Genomic DNA, 22,199 nt, shown 5'->3' with positions numbered 1-22,199 from the left:
GATGATTTTGCGGGAGCCATTAATTACGTAGAAAGTTTTTACCGCTGCTTAAGCAGTAGTTCACAAGTGTTTGGAGCCGTAGATCCTCCGTCTCGCGACAATCACCCCGACACAGTATATCTTTGTTAAGTACTCTTCATCAAGGGGAATGGCCCCTTTAGCGTGAGTGACAAGTTTGAGGATTTGTTATCCCCCCCCCCCCCCCCCCCATCCCTCCAAAACAATGGCGTGTGATTATTTACGATGCAATCCGCCGCGCAGACGGACAGATCGTTTGTCTTGATAAGTTGCTGCTTTGCATTAGGCTCATTCAGTCTGATGATATTCTGATTTTTGCACCACAGCTAATTTGCAAATAGGCCTGGGTTGGGGTGGGGTGGGCGGAGGCGGCCCAAACAAACGGCTTTGTGCGCTCATTTGCATTTCTGGGTGGGGGTGGGCGCTCGCAGGCTTGTAATATACGAGATGAAATCCTTCAAAGATCCGAGCCGGGGCGAAATTAATGGGATGCTGGGTATCCCATTAATTTCTCACTGACGAGAAAGGAGAGGCGGAGTGCGGCGGCCACGGAGCGCGATGGCGGAGGTGATCGTGTTGTCCTTCTTTTTCTCCACCGGCAGAGATGCCGGACAAGTGTTGTTCAGCATCTCTGAGGTCATTTCGGCAACAAGGAGACAGTTCCAGAGAACCCTGGGGAATGTTCCAGGCAATCAGAGAGGAGGGTTCGAGTAACTCCGAGAGAAGTTTCCTAGGGAATTCGCGACAAGGTTGTTGGAGACTCGGAGATAAGGTTCTAGAGAACCCTAGAGAACCAAGGCGAGGTTCTAGGGAGTCCTGGAGGCGTTTCTAGGCGATCCGCGAGATGGCTCCTGAGAATCCTAGATGAGGTTTTTAGAAAATCCCAAGGAAAGTTTGAGGGGTTTATTGAGAAGGTTCTAGGGAGTCCTAGATGATGTTCTAGAGAATCCTGGGAATGTTCATTCCAGTCATAGAGGAGGTTCGGGAAAATCTCAAATCATGTTCTGCAGAAGTTTCAAGGGGATCCTTGAGAAGGTTCTAAGGAATCCTAGAGAAGTTTCAAGGGGATCCTAGAGACGATTCTCTGGAACCCTAGAGAAGGGTCCTAGAGGGGGCTTGACAGACGGTTCTAGAAAATTTTAGATGAGGTGAGATGGTTTGAGAGAAGGTTCTTGGGAATCTTATCGAAGGTTTAAGAGAATCCTAGGGAATGTTCTAGGGAATGTTCTCGGGAATCCTAGGGAATGTTCTAGGGAAATATAGGGAAGGTTCGAGGAAATCATCGGGAAGGTTCTAGGTAATCCTAGGGAAGGTTGAAGAGAATCCTCGGGAGGGTTCTAGGGAAGGTTCTAGGTAATCCTAGGGAAGGTTGAAGAGAATCCTCGGGAGGGTTCTAGGGAAGGTTCTAGGGAATCCTAGGGAAGGTTGTAGAGAATCCCAGGGCAGCTTTGAGGGAATCCTAGGGAGGGTTCTTCAGGATAGCCCTGTCTCCCCTCAACATTGGCGCTGCAATCATGCACAGCATCCTCAAAGGGGAGATTTTTAATGTGAGCGTGTTCACTAGGGTCCTTCATCGCGCCGTGCGTTTAGAATTACAATTTTTTTCTCATTCGTCATTGATCTCAACTGAACCCTGACTAACCCGAGGGGAGATTCTGCTGCTCGGGCGTCGTGTCGGCGTGGCCGCCTCCTCTCGTGCTGACAATTGACCGCCTCAGATGCTTCACCGCTGTAGGGCTAAGCTAATTGAATTACAGCAACCCTTCATCATCCTAAACGCTCGCGCGAGGCTCCAAAGACAGCAACCACACTTTTAACAGTGTTGTTTTAACAGATGTGGGCAAGGAATTTTGCCCGCTCCTCCATCATTTTGGATGGAAGACGCATTTAAATGGACGACTGGGTGTGATGTTGGCTCGTTTGAGAAAAAGCCTCCTTATGATGCCCTGTTTCCTTACATTACATTTCACTGCATATATGTATGAAAGTATGTATATGTATGTGACAAATAAAAATCTTGAAATCTTCCTGCTTTTCTGAACTGTTGATACATAGGTTTATTGTTCATTTTTAGTTTTATTGCATATGGCCGTTTAGTCAATTTGTAGGTTTATTTAGGTGTTTTTCTTTTTTTTTGGTTAATCTTTGGGTTTATTGCATATTCTTTTCTATTTGTTTCCATATCACTTAGATACTCTGTCTGTCTGTCTGTTAATTCGCAGCTTTCAGAGATGCATTTCAGTTGTAATTAATTTCTGTTCACCCATTGTCTCCCGTAAAATGATGCGGCTAATTTTCCAAGGCACCCACGAGCAACATGTCCCTCATTTCTTCGTACTGATGTCTTTACGCGTCGAAATTCCGATTTACCAAAGTTTGTGGAGCTCCTCCTGACTGGTTCAGGTTTTGGGTAAACGTAGAATGTGTTCAACTCCGTTCTACTTTGATGGGGAACCTTTCACCTTGATTGATTTGGCTTATGATCATTTTTTGAAAGGGCGCTATATTTTCGTATAATTTTGATTTTACAGTATATTTTATTTCCACCATGGAAGCAACACAGAAAAATATGGATTTGACTCCAAATAATCAGTTGCGAATTCTATGAAGCTGAAATATGATGTTTGAAATTACTTCTAGATCACTGGCAAGGCTTAGTATGAGTGGCCACGTCTTAAATGTCTAGTTAATTGATGAGATAAATAATTAAATTCTCCAATATTTAAATGGGAAATGCTGCAAAGTGTATTGCCAACCGCACCGTGCCTTATGAGAGGATTTGGCAAGAGCGCTCCGACCAGAGCGTATTTTCAGGGAAAATATTGAAATCAATTTGGCCTCCTTCCAAGCGTAAATGGCGAGATGTCTGGCCGGTCAGCAGTTTTTGGGTTCCTCGATGAGAATTATGCCGCTTTTAACCCTCGTTGAATCACACCAGACATGGTAGCTTTGCTGGCGATTACGCTCCAGATGGTGATTTGTGGTGCCCTCTGGTGGTTCCAAACTTTTGCCTCCATGTCAGATATATGATTTGACAGATTTTTTTTTTAAATTTATTTTTTTGGTTTTAAGTTTCATGTCGACACACAATTTTGTTTCACCCGTTTGTTTCTGCATTTGTGCATATGAAATGGCATTCATTTGTTCTGATTTTTTTGCCATGTTGTGGAACAGAAACAGCAGAGTTTAAAGTAAATATAACGCAAAAAAGCTGTACACGCCTTGTCTGCCTCTTAACAAATAAATACATAAATAAATAATTGGGGGGGGGGGGGGGGGGGGAATTTGAACCTTGCTTTTAGTGAGGTTGAGGATAAATATTTTTAGTACAAAAAATGTAATTATAAATTACATTAACAAATATTTTTGGAGAAATGTATATAAAAATGTAAATAAAGAAAATGGATAAATAAAATCAAAGGAATGCAAAGAAAGACCGCAGGCCCCCTTTAATTCCCTCAAGGGGGGCCACGGACCACAGTTTGGGAACCCTTGTGTTAGATCATTAAATCACAGTGCACCACACACATTTATAAACATAATGACGAACCTGTGGCATTGCCATTCTAAGATAAGTCTTTTTTTAATGCCGGAAATTGAGGAATTGTGTAATATTTGACTATCTCTCTCTCTAATTATATACTGTATGTATGTGTACTGTATATACATAGACTTTTTTAGTGACAACATAATTCCATGTGTTATTTCATAGTTTTGATTTAGAAAATGGTAAAAATAAAGGAAAACCCTTGAATGAGGTGTGTCCAAATTAAGTGGTTACTGTACATATAGATGATATTTCAAGTCCAAATTGGCTCCAAACCACGAATGGCATTAAGACCCAGCCAATCAACTATATTTCCCACCTTAGATTCTTTCTGGTTTGTTCTGTACCAATTCCATTTCTGCCAAAGTTAAGACCCGTCGCTCCTTCCTCTCTATGTTTAAGGTCAGTCGGTGCCTCTGAGGAGTCTCCTGGTGGAGAACGAAACCTTCTCGGCGTATCTGAGGGACGACCTGTCGCTACCGCCGGCGTTGGTCCAGAGCGTGACGGCGGCAAACATCCGCCTGGGGCAGGTAGGCGACGTCCACCCTCATCCTGGGGCATGATGGGAAATGGAGAGGGAAAGTCACAAGTCCCTCCCGGAGATTTTGCTCTCATCTCCTGACGTATCCACTTCCCCCGATTGTTCTTGTGACAGAATGTCAGCCGGGATAAATGATTTGGCAACCGGGTATTCAAAGGATCGCTCACGGCCAAAGTGTAAGAGTTGACAATATTTTTGGCAGGCGAAAAAGTCCTGGAACAATTTTGGGATCCATTTTGGAGAAGGATTTGTAATAAGGACGACTTTGGTTGTTTTGTACTTTTTTTTGTTTTTGTTGCTTTAAAGCAGCACTATGTAACTTTTGGGATTCGGCGCCCCAACAGTTTCTGAGTGCAATTGCCCTTCCACACCGCTGTCGTAAAACTCGAAAATAATTTACTTTAACGAACAAATATGAACCTTATTGGTCACGTTTCAATAACAGTTTGTGTTAGAAAAAAATTATTATGTACATTTAGGTTACAGCGCCCCTTGCACGGACCTCGCCACTTCAGAGAGCACTGAGTCCAGGGTTCCCCTGGAGCCTGAGAGAGAGCGTGGGAATCGGCCCTCTGCTACCGGTGTAGGTACCAGATGTGCTCGGCCTGGCGGATCGGCTCGCCCGCGTAGGGCCAGAGGGTGAAACAAACCCCGTGGCGCGATGAAAGCGGCTGAGGTGCAGGCCCCCCTGGCCCGGCTTGTATGAGCTTTATTACCGGACGTTTTGACCGGCAAAGTTTATAATTTATCAGTTTGGGGTTTTTTTTGTTCGTTTTTTGTTTTTTGAACCGCTCTTACCGGAGGCAAACATCAAGGAAGTGACGTAGTGCATAATGTGTTTTCGTACCCAAACACAGAAGTTACATAGCGTTAGAACAGGCCTTAGAACAGGGGGTGGGTGGGAATGAAAGAGGTGCCATTCTCCTACAAGTCAGTACCATCAAAATGATTCAGAATCTGTTATTTTAAGGTTAAAAAGTTAGTGTTGCTTAAACAAAAAAAACCCCTAAAATAACTACCGTTGATTATTTTTTGTAATATCATACCATAAATGAGCCATTAATGAATAATTTCTTAACTAATGAAAACATTTTGAAAATAATCATCCATTTCACTTCATTTAACTCATGAAGGATGATGCAGATTCTTAATAAGTTAACAAGAAATCAGAATTCATGTTGGTTGCTGAGCTCACTAAATTCTTCTCTATCCAGAGGGTAGACCAATAATTTCTGTTGGTTGTATCTGGCCTCCTTGGAGTTCAAAACACGAAATCTCTTTTTTTAGGAACATTTAAATAAGGCTGGGTTGCACAAAAAATTGCCAACCTACCGTTGGCCGCCGTGAAGCGTACCCGCCCCCGAGGTAGATAAAAAAACGGCTCATTCGAAGGTTACGCCAACACAAGGATTGTTACTTGCAAGGATCAAACGCTTATTAAAACGTACTTCTGCCAAGTCCGTTGCGAATTTCGCAAACGGTTCGCTCATAGCGAACAAATCTTTTAAATGAGTGGGGAGCAAGAGGGCTCACTCGTCGTCAGTACTTCATTTTGCAGCGATCAATTCGATATCTGATGATTTTCTTTTGAACATAACTATACCGCTATCATTATGGGATGAGTTTTCAAGATAAGCATGAGACTGTATCAATAAGGACGTAATGATAACGTTTTTAGATTAATTCTTAAGTTTTCAGGAGCTACGAATGGTTTCCATTTCCCCAGTACACATTCAGACTGATAAGATAACACTTTATCTTAAACTTATATAGGCATCCAAGAAAAATAATACATACATACTATTTTACTTAATGAAATACATGACTAATCACCACTCTAACTTTGTTTATTGGTTTCATAGTTCTAAAGGGCAACAGCCACTCTAAAAACCTTTTCTATATTGGTAAAATATCAAAATAATAGTATTTATTATAGTATAGATAGTGTGGCCTGGTTCCTTTTTAGCTCTCTTTTCCTTCGCCTTATCAGTGTTTCATTTCCTCCCTCCCCTTGGACATCACACGCTTCATCATTTTCTCGACAAACGGAGAGTTAATAATAATCTCTGCTAATAATCTTCATTACAGGGAGTTGTTGAAAAACTATTTTTTAATCATTGGCCATTAATGCTAATGAAGCCTCTGATCACCACGCCATGTCATTCTGTAAACTCCAACAACTAATGGTTCATTAGGGATTTGAAATTAATGTTGAATGAACGGATCCCTTTGGAAGAGGCCGGGTATGAGTTACACATGGTTCATGAGCGAAAATATCGACTGTGTTTTAAATATTTTTGGAATAATTGGTTGAATCGTTACCTAATCACAACATACTCACCGTTTTCGAGCAAAAGGTTATAATTTATTAGCATTTATTCATATGTTTAAAATATCTTTTTAGTTGTTACTGAATATAAAACTTTTCCCATTCATAAATAGATAAATTTACACCTTATGGAGTGAAATTACTGAGGGAATTTACGATAATATTTAAAAATACCCAAATAAATCGATTGATTGAATGAATGAGTTAGGGAGAGAATAATCAATAATTAATGAATAAATCAAATGGTAAAATTACTGGGGTTTTTTCCACGATATACTGTCACCAGTTATTTTAATAAAGTTTTACCCAGGAAAAACTCCTCCGAACATCAGACGGTCATTTTGTTCTGACTTGCTACGGGCTTCAACCAGGTCGACTGCTTTTTGGGATTTTTGGAATGATTTCCACTTGCGACGGCGCTGAGCGTGTGGAGAGCTTTGTCCCCAAAACGGTTTCCACCAAGGGCATGACTTCACTCAGCGAGAGAGGAGCCTTTTGACGTTTGACGACTCTCCCCGTGGGCTGATGACGCAGTCTTCCCGCTGGGCGTCCTGGAGACCTGGAGGTCCGAGTGTCCTTCTCCGGTTTCAGGGGATAAATCACGTCCTTAGTGGGAGTTTGGAGCCCACCTGCTGCTCATGCAATATTTTAATATCAACAGCGTTAACAATAAGAGCGGGCATTCAAATATTAATATACAATATCAAACAAGGCTAGTTTGTCACTCTCTGATTTATGTTGCCATGGCAATTCTAGGACCTAAAAAGGCGTCGGGGGCCCAAGGGCGGATATTTCATTTCACTTTCAGGGTGAAACAAAAACAGAAAAAAAAAAAACCTCGAGCAATTCCTGAAGGGGACATCAGATGCGCTGCCAAATACTGTTGTATTAAATGAATGTACTGTAGAGGAAACTCTTATTACTACTATATATCCCGGATAATGGTGAATAGGTAAATAACTTAAGGGTTGTAGCGCATGCAGGTTATTTACAGTAGGAGAGAAGCAACACCCATTAACTGAACTAAAGATAATAGTTACTGTAGATTTGGTTTTCCCCAAGAAACAGTTCTCTAATGTCTTGCTGCCTGCCAGAAACGTACTTAATATTTAAACTTTAGTGTTTGTTGTAATTTTTTGTGGTTAATATTTCAATTTTAGTGTTGTAATTATGTCTTTTGTATGAATTAAGTCTTTATTTACTTCCTAAATTATAAACAGAATAACATAAATATTATATTATATCATAAATATTACTGTTTGACAAAAGATGTAGTACTTGGTATGAAAACCCACAACTTTAATTTCACCTAATTTGTCCTGTATCATAGACAAATATCTAGCATTTGCAACAATCCAAACCGTTGGAAATCGGTAGAAAAATTCAACGAGTTATGATGATTTTAAGAGCGGCTCGACCTCCTGCCTCCGTAGACATGCATGCCTTAGGAGGCGCGGCTGTCCCGTTCCGATATGGCCGCGTTGACGCACAAGATTCACCTAATGTGTGTGGTGGGGTTGGTAGTGGACCAAACCACTGCGGGGCATATGAAGGGGGCACGCAATCTTTCAAAACTTCAAAACACATTGTTTTGCGTCCATAATTAGCACTGGTGCTTTCAATGTATATGACAATATTATTTTAAATTATACAGTCCATGGCCGTTATACAATCATATATGTTTACAATGATATATTGAGAGGGACAACTCTCTGGTTTCCCGGGAAGGGGCAATTCCACCCCATGCATGGGCCGGATGAAGCCGAGGCCTTTCCAAAAAATAATTCCATAAAAATCACAAAATAATGTTAAAAGGGAAAGACAAGAAGATGTTCTCTAATCGCTGTTTGGGACCTTTCAATGGGGTCGTGGGCCAAATAAAAACCCCAGGACTAAGGTGATTTAATTCGCAGGGACGCGCCGGCGGGCTCTGCCTTTCAATAAATCATGAGGAATTTGAGGAAGAGTTTAAATCAGGATAGAAAAAAATAAAAAAAGGGTTTCCGAATTTCAATTGTGACACAGAAAATCCAAAATAATAATAAAAGGGGAAAAGCATGAAGAGGTTCCCTAACTGCTGTCATCACAATCATTTTGGGACCTTTCGATGGTGTCATGGGCCTGAAGAAAGGTTGCGAACGTCTTCTCAGACTTGATTTTTCGGCGAAATTGGGGGGAAATCCATTTACCTCAGTTCAGCATTTGAACGACTCCATGTTGTCCCCTAATGCTGGTGTTCGTTCCCCAGATGACGGCTCTTCCTACTGACCCCAGGAGCGTCCTCTGCGAGGGGACCGCTCTGGACCAGTACGTCCAGTTCAGCAGCTGGGCGGAACGGGAGGCCGTCCAAAATGTCAGCTGCTCCCTCACGCCCCAGCAGCTGAGGACCGCCCAAAGCCGGCTGCTCCAGAACCTGGACCTGAGGAAGGTCCTGCCCCAGGTAACCGCCTTGGTCTCACCCATTGGTCATCGGTGGAGGTCTGGCTTTGTGCATTATGAAAACCTTTCTTTTAAGTGATTAAAGTTAGTTAAAAAAGAAAGCACTTTTTTCTAGTTCACCATGTTCCCACCAGTCTCTTTTTACGCAATTCAGCACATTTATAGACATTGGTCTCAATTGTCAAAATCTAAAATTGCAGACCAATCGGACCGTGCGGCTAGCGCCGCCAACAGGTCGAGGTTGTACTTTTCACGTGGCCATATCTCGCACCCCGCTCATCCCACCGTCATACACCATTGAATTCCGCCTTTCAGGTTTTCCGCCATTTCGAATTTTCTGAAAAACAATGTTTCGACATCTCCTCCGACGCCATTGGTCCAATTTCAGCCAAACCAAGTTTGTTCAATTCCCTTCAGGCTACTTTTTTTTGTTTTTGAAAGTTTTGAAATTCCTCTCAATATGGCAGCCGCAGGTGCGCTTATTGACGACATCGCCGCATAATCAGTAGGTGTGTCTTCTGAACGCTTGGTCCAAATTTTCACGAAAAACTCAGTTCCCAAATCCAGTTTTCTCAACTGAATCTACTGACACTTGTTGCATCTGGTAGCCTAAAGGGGGCGCTGTACCAGAAAAATCATGAAAAGGGTCACTGCTATGAGACAGTGTGTCCGATTTTAACGCAACCAGTGTTCGGACACTTGCGGCTGAAGGTTCTATTGGCTCAAGCGAGATGAACTTGACTGTCAAAACAAGATGGCCGTCACAGGCCAATCAACATTCAAGGCGGGACTCGATTTGACAAATCTTCATGGATCTGTTCATTTGGTGGATGGAAAGTACAAGGGGTCAAAGTGAATCCATAAAATGTTTTTACGTATCCACACACAGGGGGCGCTACAGTCATTATATGAGTGGTGCAACACTGAATTGGCCAAATCCCCCAGGCGGTGTGACCTACAGTCATGTGTGTGTGGTGTCATATGATGCAGCTCCTCATGGCAAATTGATTTCCAGGAGAAATTTTTGACCCCCACCGTCAGCATTTCTGAAAAACCTACTTTTGACACTTGCTCCGAGGCCATTTGTCCGATTTCAACCCAACCGGCTTCATTCGATTCTTTGGACCGTGGTTGCTCAAAGTTACCGAAAGAGTTCCTGAAAGTCCAAACAAAATGGCCGCCACAGACGGCCACGTTGTGGTGAAAATGCCGCAGAGTCAGAAAGTAGGCGCAGCTTGTAAACCCTAGGTCCGAGTGAATCATGCTTTTTGAGACTCGGCGCACTATTTTACATAAGACACCGTCAGTTTGGGTCACACAGGTCAGGCCATTTGGCAACCAGAGGTCATAGAGCGCGCAGACACTGAGGCGTCAATCGCTTTCTCATGGACTCATGCTCACGCTCTCAAACATGAGCATCATTTACATGTTTTGTTCTCTGGTTCTTCAGCGGCGCATCGCTGCTGCCTCACTGCTGCCTCGCTGCTGCCTCGCTGGAGGTCCCGGCTTCGGGGTCGCGCTTGGGCTTGACACCTGCTTTTTTTTTAAATTAGAATACGAATCAGAGCAAAATCTAGGGCGACAACCCTGTTGTTTTTGCTCAGATTTTTATTCTGCTAGCCATTATCACATGTCAAAGTGTCTGGCGCTCAGAAACCGTCAAACACACCGACAGTTCTATTCGGGGCAGTCCACACACGCTGCCGTCCAAGTTTGATCTACGTCGGCCTGTATTTGTCGAAGGAGTGAGTAAATCCGCCGGATCGCTGCCACACCGCCGTGCACGAGGTCTATCGCACCGTCCCCCGCGCTGCGCTGGGAAACTCCGAGACGCACCAGGGTAAGTTCTAACAATGACAAGGCCTGGTTCACAGCCAAGCTCGGAGGGCTTTGTTTGGCAAAAGGAGGAGGCATTTAAGAGAGGCGACGGGAACGTGTTTAAAGTGGGGGAAAAAACGCGCTTGGCAAGGTGCTTACAGTACATACATTTGTGTTAGTCCTTAGACATTAAGGCAAATTCAAAATGATTGGTAGTCTACAATAAACATTATTTTTCGAAGTCAAAGCCAGATTTGTTGCCAGCATAACATATAATTATAATCATTACAGACATTTATTTTGCTTATATGGCATCTTAAATTGTAGCTATAGTTATAACATTAACCTATGTAAATTCTTCAGTATTGCAAATAGGGCTTGTACATCTTTTCGTCATGCCTGCATCTAGTATTATTATTATTAATCTTAAACAAATATTGTTATCATGCTATCTTATTATTATTATTATTATTATTATTATTATTATTACAAAAAACGTCATTCACTCACCAAAGTGATGAATATGTCAAAGTCCGTTTTTTGTTTTCGCTTTCTAAAGCCGGGCGTCTAAGAGGAGACCTCTAATGGTTTATTCAATCCTTTGTTGACTTTTCTTTCCCATTATGTGCTCTTAATCACTCTTTGACAATTACCCTGTTATTTTGTATCTTGCCTCCCTTGAAATAAGGCTTTTAATCATTCATTTGACCAACCGTAATTATTATTTGTAAAGTGTATTCTTTGTGAAGAGTGGTCACTGAGTGTGTTGTGTTAGAGAGCGGGGGAAAATGCGCAACGCGGTGAGTTGTTCTCCAATCATTTGTTCTGATTGCCATTAGAAATAAGCCTTGATTGGAAGGCAAATAAAAAGGCTGTTAAATGTTTTTTGGGTTTGGAAGCTGCCCCTGGGGTCTGTTTATCTGCCTCCTGATGCACTCCAGTGCTGAGGGCAGTACGATGAAACAACACAAATTTAAATTCATTGTAATAAACAGTCAGAATTTATACCTGAGGCGAGGCAAGTTATAATAGCACATTTCAACAAGGCGATTCAACGTGGTTTACATCAAACATCAAAAGCAATCAGACAAATTGCAAAAGGGTAATTACTCATAACTCTATTTACTTATAACTTGCAAATATTCATCACTCATAATTACTCATAACTGGATTTACTCATAATTCCTAATTACTTGTAACTCTATTTACTCATAACTCGTAATTACTAAACTCAATATCCTCATAACTTGTAATTACATAATTACTCATAACTCAATTTACTTATAACTCGTAATAACTAAACTCAATATCCTCATAACATGTAATTACTCATAAGTTAGTTTACATGTTACTTATAACTCGGTTCTCATAACTTCTAATTACTCAAAATTCATAATTACTCAAAATGCAGAATTAGTCAGAACTCAAATTACTTCTAACTCGATGTACTCATAACTCGTAATTACTCGTAAATCAATTTACTCATAACTTGTAATTACTCCTAAGTTTACTTATAACTTGTAATTACCAATAACTCGGTTCACTCGTAACTTCTAATTACTCCAAATTTGTAATTACTCAAAATGCAGAATTAGTCAGAACTCAAATTACTTCTAACTCGATGTACTCATAACTCGTAATTACTCGTAAATCAATTTACTCATAACTTGTAATTACTCCTAAGTTAGTTTACTTATAACTTGTAATTACCAATAACTCGGTTCACTCGTAACTTCTAATTACTCCAAATTTGTAATTACTCAAAATGCAGAATTAGTCAGAACTCGAACTAACACTTAATGACTCTTAGCTCGGCTGCACATCAAGCAGCGCTATCGTTTCTGAGGTCCAATGCGATTCGTCAATAGATTTGTTTGCGTTTCCATGTTTCCCTCTCAGCAGCTCTCTCTCTCTCTCTCTCTCTCTCTCTCCTTCGCTTTCTCATCTCTCCGTCCCTTTTTTCGTGCTCTTTGTGTCTTTTTGGAAGATTGTGCTGCATGAATATATGCGTCTTCGTTTGGCCGTGTACTGAAGGACAATGGGCGCTGGGATCAGCCTGGGCCTCCACTCGACAGGCGGACATGATAGGAAAAAGGCCAAGCCATTGTTACCTGAGAGCCCTCCACTTTATTTTGGTTTTTTTTTCCCTTTCTTTCTCTCCAATCAGATAAGTGCTGCTGATGGTTTGGCCTTGCAAAGTGTACCTACTTCAGTAAGGAAAATGGCCACTTCAAAGTATCAGCGCAGCACACATTGAACCCCAACCAATCTGGCCGTCGTTTTCGATCCTCTGCCTGTTTTGAGTAGGAAAAAAAAAAAACTTGGGTTAAAAAAAAATAAAAAAATAGGTTCTATCAGCCTTTTATCATTTCTGCAGAATCACTTTGGCGATGTCCTTGCACGTGGTAACCCAGCATGTGTGCTGTGAGAGCTCCGGGTGCAGACTTTACCATTATTCAAGGTAGGCAACTGGCTGGAAGCGCCAGCACCCAGGGGACCCATGAAAGGCCCCATAGCACATACTGTGAGGGATACATTTGACACAATTTTACTTCCGCTTTGAGTGTTTGAACGCCTCCTGCAGCCCTCTGTCTTATGGACTCCACGCCGAGTGTCTACCGATGTGCTCCCGTTCTGTAATGTCTTCCGGGAAACTCCCGATTCCTACGGATGTTCAACTGATGTTCTCATTAACGTACGTTAAAAAAAATAAATAAATATTATCAAACTTTTAATGAAAAACTAACCAAGATAGTAACCATAATAAACAGGTAAGTCTGAAGGTTGGGGGTTGGGGCAGATCCGCCCGACACACACCACCCGAGTGGCGTTTCCAGGGCCCTCCGACACAGAGACACAGGCAGAGTGGGCCAGGTGTAACAAGCCGGGAGCAGATGGGCACACTCCCATCTACCTGTCGTGCGTTGATAAATAATAATAATAATAATTATAATAATAATAATGATAATAGTAGCCATAATAAAGATCTAAGACCATCAGAGAGGTTGGCTGCTCCTGGCCGAGCGCCAGATCGTTGCTTTGAGTCTCATCCCACGGTCGAATGGCCTCCGGTGAATGATGTTCTGTGCCTGTCGGTGGAGCACCTGGGGAGAGGCGTAAGGCGGGGCCCGCACAGAAGCGTCTGAAACTGGGGATGGACGAGAAAAAATGAGGCCGGGCTCCTGAGGGACGCCGCCGGTGATTTTTGAGCAGGTGTTTGCTCTGGGTCGTAGGCGCCTGCGCTTTTGGACAGTGAGCGGTGCGCGCCGGCAGATGAAGTCAAAAGGATGGCACGCGCTCGGACCGAGTTTCACTCTGAAGGTGAGAGCCATAAGTAGTGATGGAAGGTTCGACTCCTTTTTCGAGATTCGGTTATTGACGAGTCACTCAGTTGACAGAGTTGTGGCCGGAATTCAGGGATCTTTTCATTCCGTGGATTATTTATCTGTGTGTGTTTTTTTTGTGGAAATGATATTCAATGTGAAGAAGCCCAAAATGCCGTTCCTATTCTCCTCCACTTAGTCAATGTCAAACGCATGTTGTCGTCGGACGTTTCTAGGCTTATATTTTCGCCAAGTAGATATTGTTGTTTGATTCTGTGTTTATCCGTCTCACCCATGATGATTATCCCCCTGACATTTCACCGCATGTATGTATGAACGTATGTAGACGTGACAAATTAACCTCTTGAATCTTGGAGTGGTAATGATGATTAGTTGTCTATTGATCAAAACATGGTCAGAGGGTTCTCCAAACAGGGGGATCGGTGGCGTCCTGTCGAGCAGGTTTGAGAAGCTGAACTCCACTTGCAGAGCAACTGTCCGAGATGCAGCGGCAGAAATACTGTGCGTTGTATGCCCCGGCCTGCTGACAACTGTTTATGGAGCGAAAAGAACGTCGAATTGCCCACACTTTTTATTTGCCTTGGACTTTCAATGAGTCCACCAGTCATTATTTTCAGTTTCAGCTGAACTCGCTCGCACCAATCTCGTGCCGGAGTAACTCCCGACTCCTGGGTCATTCAAAAGATTTAGTCGTAGCGAGCCTTGCGCCGCTAATTGTAAGTGGGCCATAATAACTTATTATTTCACCTGTTTTGAGATGCGTTAGCGGTTGCCAGCAGAACAGAGCTCAGGAAACGCTGACCCAACCCCTTTTTCCACCTCTCTTTAGCTCCCGTCGGCGCTGAATCCGAATCCGGCCAGCACCGCCCGGCTGATGGCGAAAACTGCTGCGGACGCGTTACCGCTGATCCAAGAGGTTAGCCGAGAGCGGCCATTTTAAGGCGTTGTAATAAGACTTGTCGGGATGCCGGTGTTTGTAGTGATCGCTCCCCCCCCCACCGGCCCAGGCGTCCAGGCTCCAGAGCTCCGAGGCGTTCAAGGCCGCCAGCTCGCTGGACTTCCGGGGGAACATGATGGGAAGCGTCGACGCGCTGCTGTGCGGGAAGGAGCCGGACCTCAACTCCACGGCCGCGAACCTCACGCGGGCCGCCACCAGGGAGACGGCCGTCAACGACCTGCCGGACACGCCCACGGGCGGCAACTCCAGTAAGTGCCCATTAGGATTCCTTCAGAACCGCGTTGTGGAAAGGTATATCCGACTAGGAAGGGGGGGGATGTCTGTCTGTCTGTCTGTCCGTCCGTCCTTGGATTATCTCGACAACCGTTCGTCCGGTCTACTTCACACTTGGCGGGTGTATTTTTTCAGGGCAAGTGCACGGTGGAATTTGGTGCAACCTGAACACGCAGCAGGTGTAATAGTAATATTAATTAATTTCCTAAAACAGCCAACGGTGGGCCAGCGATGGGGGGCGGGGCTTCGGGGCTCTGCCACTGAGTCACAAAGAGTAGCGCCTTCACCCCGGTGTATGATTTTGAGCGGCAGTTTCGTCTTTGACCTTTTGTTAAACTGTGCCATTAGAAAGTATTAAATTTTTAAACGGGTTTGTACTCGTCGTGTAAATAATGGGGTTTGCGCTCATTACTTGCCGATTACGCTCAACCACACAGTACATGCTGTTAGAGTAATAGAGTGTCTTTCTAAGTCCTTCTAGTTTTGGTTTGTTAACTTAGAACTGAGATGCTGGTCGTCAAGCCCTCCAGAGTTAGGAAACCACTTGAACCGCTCAACTTTTACGGCTGCATCCTCATTTGAAGCAGCCCAGCCAGTAATCTGGCCGTTGGCACTGAGCTCAACTCTTTGTCCTGAATGACACCGATCCCTGGAAGTAGAAGTTGGCAAAAAGGGAAAAACTCAAGGTTCATATGCATTTGTATTTTGTTGAGATAATGATTTCGTCCGGCGGCCTACTTCAAGGTGGGGGGAGGGTGAAAGGCAGGCTATTATAGGCTGTGCAGTCAACCTGCCCTCTTGATCGAAAACTAGGAATATGCGACCCGACATGAGGTCATTTTCACAGGAATTTGGCACACGGTGTGAAGGTTAAAAGTAACACATGCTATGTACCAACCTTGTCTTGTGGCCAGATCGCAAGTCAAATCAAGTGTATTCGTATGGATTCATGTAGATGTTAACGGGAGTGGAAGAAACCTTGAGCAGAGGTCATGAAGGGAGGCGCCCCCTTCCAAGATGGTGTCTGAAGTTGTATGCTGTGAAATATGCTCCATGCAGGCAGACAGTAGGGGATGCATGGTGCTGGAGGTCAGTGAATGAGGGACTTGAAAGATACATTTGAGAGGAACTCACACACACAATAATAACAAAAAATGTATATGATCAAATAATAATAATACTTATTATTATTATGAATAATAATTATAATAATAATAATAATATTATTGTTAATAATAAAAACAACCAATAATATAGGTCTCGATAACCATTTTAGAGTTGAACATGCAAAAAGAGCTTTTTTTTATTTTAAAGGGCAGCGTATTTGCATTTACAAAAGAAAAACCCCCAGAACACGCAGTGCAGAGGCGCCGGATGGTGTGGCCTACTTGCAAAAGGGAAATGAAATAAATAAGTGCACGTATTCGTCCCATTGCATTCCCGCTCGTTGCATCTCGAGTGTAACAACGTGCAATAGTAATTAGAGGCCGCGCTTTGCTGTTTCATTAGAAGGCCGTCCTTTGGAGAAAACCCCCGCGCTGTATGAGATTTTAATAAGACTCTCTCCCTCTTTATTTTTCTTGGAGGGGGGGGCGGGGAAGTCACACTCCAGAGTGGAATTTCATGCCGGTGCCAGCGCAAATTAGCAAAAACACCGGCGCCTCCCATTCCCCATGAGCACAAAAGCTCTTTCTTTTTCGTCCCTGGAGGCACGCTAATCTTCTTATTTTTATTTTGTGTCATGTTTTGTTTTTTTGTTTTTTTTCCGGTGAGAGAGTTGTCACCCTGTCATTGCGGTGGCCTTTGAGAATTTCGGGTGAAACGTAATGTGTGTTTTCGTAGCAGCTGATCACGTCTCAATTAAGATTTTCGGTCCGTTGAAGGTGTCGGGGATCAAATGGGACGGCTCCTTTTTTTGTTTTTTTGGTCGTGCGCGTTTTGTGATTTTCAACCTTGAACACTGTGGAGGACTTTCAACGGGGCGCTGAGCTGGCTGCCATGTTTTTTGTTGTTGTTGTTTTTTAGAATTTTGGATGCTTTTTGGAGAGTGTATCACGCTAAAGAAAGTTTGACACAAACTTGGTGTGAATGCTGTGGCTTCTGTGTTTCTTCTTTTCGCGTGGACAAAAATGCTCCGTCTGGTTTTATGAATTGACGTCCGGGACCCCCAACAGCCGTGTCTGAGCTGCGGCACCGATCTTGACCTGGACACTTGTCGAATAGCTGCACAGCAGTGTTTTTCAACCTGGTGTGGAGTGTATATAAAGTGTATATAGTACATATAGTATATAAAGGGTGATGAGATGCTTGGTATTTCACGCAGTGTACAGTAAAGACTGGTCAGAGAGCTGGTCCTAAGTCCCAACGGCCGTTAAACAGGAAGGTCCTTAAGAGAGGAGTACCTGTGCAAATGAAGGTTATACTATATATATGCTGTTACATTAAAATAATTATAGTAATCATATATGAATTACACAGCTCTGTGGAATACTCCATCCTGATGACGCTGTCTGTTAATAACGACCGCCGCTGGGCCACCGCTTCTCCGCCCGCATTCGCGTCCCCCGCGTCCCTCCGCCCACATGCTAACGCTCTTGTGACGCTACACAGGAACTACAGTGGGAGACTTGGAGAGATGCATGCGGGTGTGTCCAGTTTGACATTGATAACAGTCAATGTGTCCGTCGCGTGTCGGGAGTTATGTTTTTAGCAGTGAATCGTCTGCTACGTTGGGCTATTTTTCCGCAGCGGAAGCTCTCGAGCAAGACATACTGGTTTTAAAACCATTTAAAATCAACATTCGGTTTCAATGTGTTTAATTGAGTAATCCTGAAGCTGTGTAATAAGCAGGATAATGTACGGTCCAGCCAGCCGCTCATCATCGCTAAATAAATGTGTAGCATACATTTTTTACTGTACATCCCGGGATGTAACGTGTAATGTATCCCACAATATACATCCCGGGAGCACCGGGACCGGTGGGCCGGTCGCTCTGCGGGCCGACGCGCAAATCCCAAAACCCCCAAATCCCCGAGAGAATAAACCGCTAAATATCATTACTATTTGCTTGACTTACCAATTTTCTCTTGGAATAATCCAGCCGCGTAGCTATCCATTCATGAAATGAAATCGCACAGTTTAGGATCCTCCTTATCCCGGGGACATGCACCAGCACCAAGGGTTTGTAAAAGCGCAGTTTAACACTGTTAGGGCGACGCACAGCAGCGTTTGTTTCTCCAGGTCGGAAGCACCGCTGCATTCAAGGCCTGTCGGAAATATCAATTTTACATATTATTCCTAATTCACGGACCAGCAATACCCGAGCACTAGTACAAATACAGACAAGCTGCTGTTTGTGTATATAAATATTATTTCATTGTTTATAGACCAGCACAACCCAGGCCAGGAGGAATGGTCTGTACCTTAGCAGCAGGCCAAAATAATTTACCTTACTTAATTCTTCTTCAATTTTAATGTTTTTTGTGTACAGTCAGTACCTGATTTTTCCAATTGTTTATTGTTGGTAGACCTTACCCGAAGAGTAGGTCCTTCAAGTTTCAAGGTTAAAGTAATCAAAATTGACCATGGTATTATCAGACTTATTTCCTGTGCTGAAACAGACGATGCAGCCTGTTCAAATATGGACATCCGTGAAACACTGACTGGATGAATCTGTCATGGCATCCTCACGGTGGTGGCCTGCCAGCGACAAACCTTGCCCCCAACGCAAGCTCTTAAAGTATCTTTGTTTTAGTGTTACAGTCGCCTCAAGTATCCATCCATTATGCTTATAAGTGGTGGTATCAAGGGCCGGTGTGTTTGTATGTGGATGGGGCGGGCTGGTTGCGGTGGGCTGGTCTGGGTAAAAAAAAAAAAAAGTCCGGGGCCATCTTTTTGTTTTGTTTTGGTCTCAGTCCGTCCCCGTTACACGCCTCCCTGCTCGGGCAGAATGCGTCGCTGTCTGGTCTGGAACCGCTGGTCGCCATGGCTACAAGACACTTGTCTCAGGCTCACACCCCTTATACTTATACTATTTTTTTTTTGTACTTATTTTTTTAAACTGCATTTGACTCTCGCTTCAAGTATTTCTGAGAGAGAGAGGGGGAGAGAGAGAGAGAGAGAGCGGTTAAATTGCAGCGCTGCTAAGTGCATTGTGATTGATTCAAATTCACCGCTTTGTGTATGTATAAGATTGTGCATGGGCACTTAAATGCGGTGTGTGTGTGTGTGTGTGTGTGCGTGTGCGCGCGCCTTCTTTGTTTGACAAAGAGATGATGTGGAGACAGAAACGCTCTGCGTGGCTACATCTCCCGGGTACAACTCAAATTGATTAAATTTGCCAGGTAAGAAGAAGGAGCAAACTGGAGGCTGAGCAATTTAGCACACTGGTACAATATGGCTTCCCAGCTTCTCCCTAACCGCCATTATGCGATACTGTACTGTGGGGCTGTTGTTAAAGTGAAGCATAAAGGGAACATCAGCCACAACATTCTGTTCTCTCAACCAGGATGGACGTCTAATACTCCACTATACAATACTACATTTCTCTTCTCAGTGTCAAACCACAGGTCAGTTATTAAAGTGGTAATCCAAGTCAAGTCACACTTTATTTATAAAGTGCATTAAATACCAGGGCACCACAAGGCGCTTTACAAAGAAATGCTAAAAAGAAAGCGAGAACGTAGTTGTCAGCTGATCATTACAAAAGAATGCACCTGAAACAACAGCAACAACAAAAGCAACAGCGACAACAAACACAACAATAAAAGCGACTCCAACCACAGTGGCAACAACAGCAGCAGCAACGGAAAACAACAGCAGCAGCAGCCACAGAAACAACAATAACGGCAGCGGCAGCATCAACACCAGCAGCAACAACAGCAAAACAACAACAGCGACGCACACGCAACGACGTCACCGGAACCGGAAGTGGTAGCTCTCACCGGAACCGGAAAAGTCACTCGGTAAGAGATGGTTAAGTTGAGGTATAAGGTTAGAGATGTTTAATTTAGGGTATAACAAGGTATGTTATAGGGTATAACAATGGAGATAAGCATTCACCACAACACACTGGCAATTGAGTCCTTCCTGTTTTTTTTCCACCATTTCACTGGTGACATGCGTCTTCCGCAATAATAATATAACTAATAATAATATAACTAATAATAATAATTGATCATAGCAGACTTGGGGGCGTGGTCGGGCGGGGGTGGCGACGGGACGTCAGTGTGATAGCCTGACGCTCTTATCTGGGACGCTCTCTTATGTGTCCGCTTGTCTTGGGGCGAGGGAATCCACAGGCAGGGCGCGCTCCCAATCTGGGCGGGGCACGACCAACGCCCGGGGAAAACCTTGTATGTTTCTGTCTGTTTCGCCATAACCTTTAGTGTTCCCTCCACGCTTGGAGCGCTTTGTGTCAAACCGTTGCCAGGCAAACCTCCAGCCAGAACCTCCGGCCAAACCTCCGGCCAAACCTCCGGCCAAACCTACCTGGCCAAAGAACCGGGCAACGCCGAGCCGCAGTGTTTTTTTATTTCTTAAATGGCTTCGGGACGCTTTGTAATAGCTTGACACATTTTGCAGTAACGGCATCGATAATATTATGTATTATTGCATCTTCAAGATTCAAGATTCAAGATTTTTTATTTGTCACATACATATACATACTTTCATACATGTATGCAGTGAAATGTAATGCAACGCACCCGGTGATAACACACAATAAAAACATTTCTTTCTAATAGACCGACTAACTGACTCCTAAAACGTAACACAGTAAGTTGAATACTTATAGAATAAAAGAAAAATATATAGAATAAAATAAAATACAATAAAAATAAAATGAAATAAAATGGAATAGATAGAGGGAATATGCTTATGCATCTTGTGGTGGTCGTGACATTGTCAGGGTTAGAAAATTTTTATGGTAATTGTGTGTTAATTTCGTGCAAAAATTGCCGTCTTCAGTTTAGATCAAGTGCCGTGCTTCACTACTAATAGGTTCTTATTGCGCGGCAAATGTTGAAATGTGTTGGGTTATTATATTATAACTGAAGTGCACTATTCCCATGCCACGTGCGGTGCCTTCGTGGAGCAGAGGCATGGAAGGATGACCCGCGCCGCCCCCTCTTCCCCGCCTCTAAGTGTAGTGATTACAGAAAGCTCAAGCCGTGTGTTCTGCGGAGGAAAACAGCTGTTCGGGCCAAGGGGGCCGCCATTAGAGCCCCCCGGGGGCACCTGAGAGATGGTGGAAAGGTGGCGGCGGAGGCTAAGGCTTAATCGCAACTAAAATATCTCGATGGCGTTGGCAGCGTTTTTCCCACCGCCGTGCGCTGCTGGCGTAGCGGGGGGAGGGGGGAAGAAAAAAAAAAAAGGTTTCAGATTCCACTTGAAATGGGTAAATAACGGAAAACCGCGCTCTTGCGTTGCAAGATCTAAATTTTGAGGCTGCATCTAATTCCTGTGTTCATCAGATTAAGTTTCACTCTGAAAGCGGGAACTGTGGGTAGCGATGAAAGGTTTGACTCTCCTTTTGAGATCGGGTTCTCGACGAGTCACTCGGTGAAAAGAGTTCAGAATGTTATTCCCTCGTTCGGTCCGGTCGGCGCGGCGAGCGAGCGAGCAAGGGAGGGAGGGAGGACGCCCTGAACCGGGGAGTCAGAGGAGTCGGTTCGGCTCCGAGTTGTGAACGCTCGTTCTCGCAAGAATCGTTTGAGCCTGACAAAATGACCTGTTTTGGGTGGTGTTGAAGGTGTAACTTTCCATATGAATTGTGCCAAATGTCTTGACAGTTTTCTTTTTTTTTTTTTTTTTGCATTGGACTGTCATTTTGTGAGTCGGTCTCGTTTGCTCGAGTAACACGACTCCAAAATCCAAAGATCGTTCACTACGAACAAGTCAATTGTGAGTCTTGTATGAATCACTTTGAATAC

The 22,199-nt window shown here is 43.6% G+C and overlaps 1 protein-coding gene across 1 annotated transcript in view; it reads left to right on the top strand.

The window, feature by feature from the left end:
* Window positions 1–22,199, top strand: part of LOC307247444 (phospholipid-transporting ATPase ABCA1) — a gene marked incomplete at both ends in the record, with an annotated part of 207,431 nt that overhangs the window by 8,640 nt on the left and 176,592 nt on the right. Inside the window, 4 exons of the mRNA XM_080023597.1 lie at window positions 3,968–4,095; window positions 8,684–8,875; window positions 14,866–14,952; window positions 15,044–15,242. Coding sequence (XP_079879723.1) covers window positions 3,968–4,095; window positions 8,684–8,875; window positions 14,866–14,952; window positions 15,044–15,242 — 606 coding nt within the window. The remainder of the gene's footprint in view (window positions 1–3,967; window positions 4,096–8,683; window positions 8,876–14,865; window positions 14,953–15,043; window positions 15,243–22,199) is intronic.

The sequence above is a fragment of the Zeus faber genome, assembly GCF_960531495.2.
Source record: "Zeus faber genome assembly, chromosome: 22".
Classification (NCBI taxonomy): Eukaryota; Metazoa; Chordata; class Actinopteri; order Zeiformes; family Zeidae; genus Zeus; species Zeus faber.
Note: the sequence above shows the minus strand (reverse complement) of the source record. Positions and strands in the feature narration are given on the sequence as shown.